At 45.6% G+C, this 8302-nt stretch overlaps 1 protein-coding gene across 1 annotated transcript; it reads right to left on the reverse strand.

The window, feature by feature from the left end:
- Positions 1–4437: 4437 nt before the first annotated feature.
- LOC130325648 (olfactory receptor 10A7-like) lies at positions 4438–5364 on the reverse strand. The gene has a single exon (XM_056553315.1). The coding sequence runs from the start codon at positions 5353–5355 to the stop codon at positions 4438–4440; it is 918 nt and encodes a 305-aa protein (XP_056409290.1). The 5' UTR covers positions 5356–5364.
- Positions 5365–8302: the final 2938 nt, after the last annotated feature.

The raw sequence follows: 8302 nt of genomic DNA on the forward strand, positions 1-8302 counted from the left end.
CCGTGTGTTCTTATACAATAAAACGGCTTCCTTGCTTTGGACCTGCAGTGCTGGACTTTCCTTTCTTGTCAAAATTGATCAATGATTCTGCCGCTTGACTGCTCATGCCTTGATGTCAGGCACTGAGCATTCATTCGGCGATGGGACAACAGTAGGGAGGTAAGGGAATCTCCTGCTGTCCTACAGCTGTTCAGGATTTTGCAGCGGCGGTCCCGAAGAGCCCCCTGAGCTAACCCGCAATGTTTTACTTTCACTTTAGACGCTGTGTTCAACTTTGAATGTCGCATCTAAAGGGTTAATAGCGTGCGGCAAAGCGATCAGTGCCGCGCGATATTAGCCACGGGTCCCGGCCGTTGTTAGAGGACGGGCCCGACCCGCTATGGCTGAGGTAACCCCTTAAGGACCAGGCCATTTTACACCTTAGGACTCGGCCATTTTTTGCACATCTGACCACTGTCACTTTAAACATTAATAACTCTGGAATGCTTTTAGTTATCAATCTGATTCAGAGATTGTTTTTTCGTGACATATTCTACTTTAACTTAGTGGTAACATTTTTTGGTAAATTGCATCCTTTCTTGGTGAAAAATCCCAAAATTTGATGAAAAATTTGAAAATTTAGCATTTTTCTAACTTTGAAGCTCTCTGCTTGTAAGGAAAATGGATATTCCAAATCCTTTTTTTTTAATTCACATATACAATATGTCTACTTTATGTTTGCATCATAAAATTGATGAGTTTTTACTTTTGGAAGACACCAGAGGCTTCAAAGTTCAGCAGCAATTTTCCAATTTTTCACAAAATTTCCAAACTCACTATTTTTTGGGGACCAGTTCAGGTTTGAAGTGGATTTGAAGGGTCTTCATATTAGAAATACCCCACAAATGACCCCATTATAAAAACTGCTCCCCCCAAAGTATTCAAAATGACATTCAGTCAGTGTTTTAACCCTTTAGGTGTTTCACAGGAATAGCAGCAAAGTGAGAAAAGGAGAAAATTCTCAATTTCCATTTTTTACACTCGCATGTTCTTGTAGACCCAATTTTTGAATTTTTACGAGGGGTAAAAGGAGAAAATGTATACTTATATTTGTAGCCCAATTTCTCTCGAGTAAGCACATACCTCATATGTCTATGTAAAGTGTTCGGCGGGCGCAGTAGAGGGCTCAGAAGGGAAAGAGCGATAAGGGGATTTTGGAGAGTACGTTTTTCTGAAATGGTTTTTGGGGGGCATGTTGCATTTAGGAAGCCCCTATGGTGCCAGAACAGCAATAAAAAAAACACATGGCATACTATTTTGGAAACTAGACCCCTTGAGGAACGTAAAAAGGAATAAAGTGAGCCTTAATACCCCACAGGTGTTTCACGACTTTTGCATATGTAAAAAAAAAAACCACTAAAATGTGTGTTTTCCCCCAAATTTCACATTTTTGCAAGGGTTAATAGCAGAAAATACCCTCCAAAATTTGTAACCCCATCTCTTCAGAGTATGGAGGTACCCCATAAGTGGACCTGAAGTGCACTACGAGCGAACTACAATGCTCAGAAGAGAAGGAGTCATATTTGGCTTTTTGAGAGCAAATTTTGCTCGGGGGGCATGTCGCATTTAGGAAGCCCCTATGGTGCCAGGACAGCAAAAAAAAAAACACATGGCATACCATTTTGGAAACTAGACCCCTTGAGGAACGTAACAAGGGGTACAGTGAGCATTTACCCCCCACTGGTGTCTGACAGATCTTTGGAACAGTGGGCTGTACAAAATGTTTAATTTGCGCAGCCCACTGTTCCAAAGATCTGTCAGACACCAGTGGGGTGTAAATTCTCACTGCACCCCTCATTACATTCCGTGAGGGGTGTAGTTTCCAAAATGGGGTCACATGGTTTTTTTTAATCTTTTTTTTGCGTTTGTCAAAACCGCTGTAACAATCAGCCACCCCTGTGCAAATCACCTCAAATGTACATGGCGCCCTCTCCCTTCTGGGCCTTGTAGTGCGCCCCCAGAGCACTTTGCGCCCACATATGGGGTATCTCTGTAGTCGGGAGAAATTGCATTACAAATTTTGGGGGGCTTTTTTCCCTTTTACCTCTTGTCAAAACGAAAAGTATAGGGCAACACCAGCGTGTTAGTGTAAAAAATTAATTTTTTTACACTAACATGCTGGTGTAGACCCCAATTTCACCTTTTCATAAGGGGTGCAGGGAGAAAAAGCCCCCCAAAATTTGTTAGGCAATTTCTCCCGAGTACGGCGATACCCCATATGTGACCCTAAACTGTTGCCTTGAAATACGACAGGGCTCCAAAGTGAGAGAGCGCCGTGCGCATTTGAGGCCTGAATTAGGGATTTGCATAGGGGTGGACATAGGGGTATTCTATGCCAGTGTTTCCCAAACAGGGTGCCTCCAGCTGTTGCAAAACTCCCAGTATGCTTGGACAGTCAACGGCTGTCCGGCAATACTGGGAGTTGTTGTTTTGCAACAGCTGGAGGCTCCATTTTGGAAACAGTGGCGTACCAGACGTTTTTCATTTTTATTGGGGAGGGGAGGGGGGCTGTGTAGGGGTATGTGTATATGTAGTGTTTTTTACTTTTTATTTTATTGTGTGTTAGTGTAGTGTAGTGTAGTGTTTTTAGGGTACAGTCATACGGGCGGGGGATTACAGCGAGTTTGCAGCCTGATACTCACTGTAAGCCCCTGCCCATGTGAATGTACCCTGTACATTCACAGGGGGGGACCTCCAGCTGTTGCAAAACTACAACTCCCAGCATGCACGGTCTATCAGGGCATGCTGGTAGTTATAGTTTTGCAACAGCTGGAGGCACACGGGTTGGGAAACACTGAGTTAGGAAACAGACAATGTTTCCCAACGAGTGTGCCTTCAGTTGTTGCAAAACCACAACTCGCAGCATGCCGAGACAGCCGAAGGGCATATTGGGAGCAGCTGGAGGAGAACAGTTTGGGGACCCCTGTGTAGTGGTGTCCAAGCTGTAGCCCTCCAGATGTTGCAAAACTACTACTCCCAGTATGCCAAAACTGTCCAGGCATGCTGGGAGCTGTAGTTCTGCAACATCTGAAGGGCCAGATGTTACAGAACTACAACTCCCACAATGCCTGGACAGTAAGGGCATGCTGAGGATGTGTAGTTTTGCCACATCTGGAAGGGCTCCAAACTGTGGACCTCCAGATGTTGCAAAACTGCAACTCCCAGCATGCCCAGACACCAAGGGCTGGCTGGGCATGCTGGGAGTTGTAGTATACAGTGTCCCATTATAGCAATGCATGTTGCTTTACGGCGACGTGTATTGCTGTAAAGGGCCCGACCGCGGCTGAAGAGGAACTCACCTGTCGCCGCCGCCGTCTCTGCCGCCGGGATCCGGGTCTTCAGGGACGAGGTAAGTACCGGGGCCGGTCCCCAGCACTCCTCCGTCCCCCGCCGTGTCCTCCGGTCTTCCTCCCGTCCTCTCCGGACTTCCAGGGGCCGGGCAGGGGGCGGGAGGAAGTAACCGCCCCCTCCCCCTGCGATTGGTCGGTTAGCTAACCGATGGATCGCAGGGGATTGGAGGAGGTGACAGGCTTGCCACCTCGCTCCTATACTCCAGCATGGTCCTGGCTGTCTGTGACAACCGGGATCATGCAAAATTACAGGGCGGTCGGGTCCCAGAGACCCGATCAGCCCGGTATCGCCGCAGATCGCAGGGGCGATTTCCCTAGCGATTTGCGGCGATCGCCGACATGGGTGGCCTACATGGCCCCCCTCAGCATTTGCCCTGGAAGCATTTCAGCAGACATCCGCTTCCGATCTCTGCCCGGGGCGCGGCAGAGACCCGAGAAACACCGGTCCTTAAGGGGTTAAGGAGATAAGGATAGCAGTAGATATAGGGATGTGGTAGATATAAACCATGGAAATACTTGGCAGATGCAGAGACATAGGGAAAACTTTATTCTACATCACGGTTTATTTATGAGAATTTTTCCATTATACAGATAATAAAACTCAGGGTTTTGGCTTTTTTGGTCCCAGTAGATCAAAGAAATGTAACTACACTAAACAGCTCACGCTTAGGAATTGGAGTTTGCTGTATCTTTTGGTAAGGACCTTAAGTAGTCATGCCACATGCCAAGGTCCAAACCTGAGGGGGATGATTCCCGGAGACGGGCACCATGTTGGGGAGGAAACAAGTGAAGAAATTAAAGGGGCAGAGGAACGGGGATCAGAAACACAGGGATCAGAAATATATAGTCGTCACAGTCCTCAGGTCTCCCCTTATTTTCCTTTCTGTAAACTTGGCCCAGGTTGAGATGAGGGAGAAGACATTCTGGAGGAGCCATGGAATCATGGGAGCTACAATGTCCAGGAGCTGTGTGTGTGGACGACATCTTTGATTGCCCTTGTCTTAGCCATGTGGTTTCATTAACTTCTAGACATGTCTGAGTCTTTATTTTAACAAATGTTTCTTATAAACAGGACATGTAAAGCCTTCATGATATCCTTGTTCTTCAAGCTGTATATAATGGGGTTGATCAGAGGGGTACACACAGTATACAGCAGGGAGAGGATCTTACTCATGGTCGGTGACTGACCTCTTGTTGGAACGACATAAACACTAAACAGAGTCCCGTAGAATATGGAGACCACAATGAGGTGGGAGCTACAGGTGGAGAAGGCTTTCTGTCTGCCGGTGCTGGACGGGATCCTTAAGATGGTGACAATAATTTTAGCATATGAAAATATTATAATTATTATGGGGAAGAAGATTAATGGAATGCTGAAAAAAGAGGTTTCTATCTGAACATTGAAGGTATCAGAACAGGAAAGTCCTAGTATAGGAACAAAATCACAGAAGAAATGGTCAATGATGTTCGGTCCACAGAAGTTTAGCTTTAATATTGTGATGATGGTGAAAAACAAAATGCAAAAAGCCACCAACCAAGAGGTGACGACCAATCTCATACAGTATGGACGTGTCATGATAGAGGAGTAGCGGAGGGGGTTACAGATGGCCACATATCTGTCATAGGACATCACCGTGAGGAGGAAACATTCAGAAGCTTCTAAGGCACCAAAAAAATAAAGTTGTGTCATACAACCAATAAAAGTAATATCGGCTCTATAATGTAACAGAGCATGGAGCATATTGGGAGCCACATTCGTGGACAGTAAGATGTCATTGATGGAGAGCTGTGAGATGAAGAAGTACATGGGGGTGCGGAGGTTCCTGCTGGAGGACACCAGGACAATGATCAGGAGGTTCATAAACATCGTAAAACAGTAAATCACAAGGAGCAGAGAGAAGATCAGAACTCTTATAATATGGCCAACCTGAAATCCTAAGAGGAAGAACTCTGTGACCACCGTCATATTGTTCTTCTCCAAGGACATTCTTACAATGGAGGAGGAACATGTGATGGTCCTGGAGAGAAAGAGTCCAGTCCAAACTATTCTTGTCCTCATCATCATTTACGGGGAGAAGACGGCCAGAGAACTAGAATGTCAGCAAACAAGAGAGGGATGGAAATAATATGGGGGCACCTGGACCTCCTACTCAAAATAGTCAGATGTGGTATCAAGAATAACATCTCAGAATCTCTGTCCTGTTCAGAGGAGTCTTGTGTTCAGTTCTTTATTCTCAGAATCTCTGTCCTGTTCAGAGGAGTCTTGTGTTCAGTTCTTTATTCTCAGAATCTCTGTCCTGTTCAGAGGAGTCTTGTGTTCAGTTCTTTATTCTCAGAATCTCTGTCCTGTTCAGAGGAGTCTTGTGTTCAGTTCTTTATTCTCAGAATCTCTGTCCTGTTCAGAGGAGTCTTGTGTTCAGTTCTTTATTCTCAGAATCTCTGTCCTGTTCAGAGGAGTCTTGTGTTCAGTTCTTTATTCTCAGAATCTCTGTCCTGTTCAGAGGAGTTCAGTTCTTTATTCTCAGAATCTCTGTCCTGCTCAGATTATCCTCAGGATTATCATGGATATGCTTCCAGGGTTGGGCTGGTAGATGTGATATTGTACGTGGTGTCAGACACATGAATGTGCCCTATACTGCTATAGAGCCAGAGGAGCCAATATTTATATCACACACTGAGAAGCTTCATCATCCGCTCTGTGGAGATTTGGGGCCCCTGGGCTCCTGTGTACATATGAGATTACTATTTTCAGCCTTTGAGTTTGCAAATTATCTTTTCTCTAAAAGGAATAAAAATATCTCATATTAGTATATACGAAGGTACAGCCTGGGTCATATGGCTGAGACATTCTGTACCCAGAACCAACGCCTACATTAATGCATTACATATCCTACAACCACGCTATACGATAAACATCAGGTGTCATGGAAAGAAGTCCGGGACAGTAAGGCTGTTTTATGTATTCTCAGCTGGGCATTTATTAGGTATCATCTGGGGTGGTGGTAGGCTGGTACCCAAAATAAATGACCTTTCCCAACTTGGTAGTACTAGGCTGCTGGTGCTTGGTTTTGTATCTGCCTGGTTTGGGAGTTGGCTAGTCTACAGGTCCTCTATAGCTTCTTATGAAGAGTGATCAGATGACACAGTGAGGTGAAGGCTTTTGGAGACACTTTATTATAGTATTATATTATAAGAAGGGCAGCAAAAATGTTGCTTCTCTACCAGAGAAACATCAGGGAAAGATGACAATCTACAGCAAGTACAAGTATTGGTTAACAGAAAGTACAAGGATTGGGCTGCAGGAAGTACAAGGATTGGTCTGTAGAAAATACTAGGATTGGTCTACAGGGAGTACAAGGATTGGTCTGTAGGAAGTACAAGGATTGGTCTACAGGGAGTACAAGGATTGGTCTACAGGGAGTACAAGGATTGGTCTGCAGGGAGTACAAGGATTGGTCTGCAGGAAGTACAAGGATTGGTCTGCAGGAAGTACAAGGATTGGTCTGCAGGGAGTACAAGGATTGGTCTGCAGGAAGTACAAGGATTGGTCTACAGGGAGTACAAGGATTGGTCTGTAGGAAGTACAAGGATTGGTCTACAGGGAGTACAAGGATTGGTCTACAGGGAGTACAAGGATTGGTCTGCAGGGAGTACAAGGATTGGTCTGCAGGAAGTACAAGGATTGGTCTGCAGGAAGTACAAGGATTGGTCTGCAGGGAGTACAAGGATTGGTCTGCAGGAAGTACAAGGATTGGTCTGCAGGAAGTACAAGGATTGGTCTGCAGGGAGAACAATTATTGGTCTGCAGGAAGTACAAGGATTGGTCTACAGGGAGTACAAGGATTTGTCTGCAGGAAGTACATGGATTGGTCTGCAGGGAGTACAAGGATTGGTCTTCAGGAAGTACAAGGATTGTTCTGCAGGAAGTACAAGGATTGGTCTGCAGGAAGTACAAGGATTGGTCTGCAGGGAGTACAAGGATTGGTCTGCAGGAAGTACAAGGATTGGTCTACAGGCAGTACAAGGATTGGTCTGCAGGAAGAAAAGGATTGGTCTGCAGGAAGTACAAGGATTGGTCTGAAGGAAGTACATGGATTGGTCTGCAGGAAGTACAGGATTGGTCTTCAGGGAGTACAAGGATTGGTCTGCAGGAAGAAAAGGATTGGTCTGCAGGAAGAAAAGGATTGGTCTGCAGGAAGTACAAGGATTGGTCTGCAGGAAGAAAAGGATTGGTCTGCAGGAAGAAAAGGATTGGTCTGCAGGAAGTACAAGGATTGGTCTGCATGAAGTACAAGGATTGGTCTGCAGGAAGTACAAGGATTGGTCTGCAGGAAGTACAAGGATTGGTCTGCAGGAAGAAAAGGATTGGTCTGCAGGAAGTACAAGGATTGAGCTGCAGGAAGTACAAGGATTGGTCTGCAGGAAGTACAAGGATTGGTCTGCAGGAAGAAAAGGATTGGTCTGCAGGAAGTACAAGGATTGAGCTGCAGGAAGTACAAGGATTGGGCTGCAGGAAGTACAAGGATTGGTCTACAGGGAGTACAAGGATTGAGCTGCAGGAAGTACAAGGATTGGGCTGCAGGAAGTACAAGGATTGGGCTGTAGAAAATACTAGGATTGGGCTGTAGGAAGTACAGAATTGGTCTGCAGGAAGTACAAGGATTGGGCTGTAGGAAATACAAGGATTGGGCGGCAGGAAGTACAAGGACTGGTCTGCAGGAAGTACAAGGATTGGTCTGCAGGAAGTACAAAGATTGGTCTGCAGGAAGTACAAGGATTGGTCTGCAGGAAGTACAGGATTGGTCTGCAGGAAGTACAAGGATAGGTCTGCAGGAAGTACAAGGATTGGTCTGCAGGAAGTAAAAAGATTGGTCTGCAGGAAGTACAGGATTGGTCTGCAGGAAGTAAAAGGA

The sequence above is a fragment of the Hyla sarda genome, unplaced genomic scaffold, assembly GCF_029499605.1.
Source record: "Hyla sarda isolate aHylSar1 unplaced genomic scaffold, aHylSar1.hap1 scaffold_273, whole genome shotgun sequence".
Classification (NCBI taxonomy): Eukaryota; Metazoa; Chordata; class Amphibia; order Anura; family Hylidae; genus Hyla; species Hyla sarda.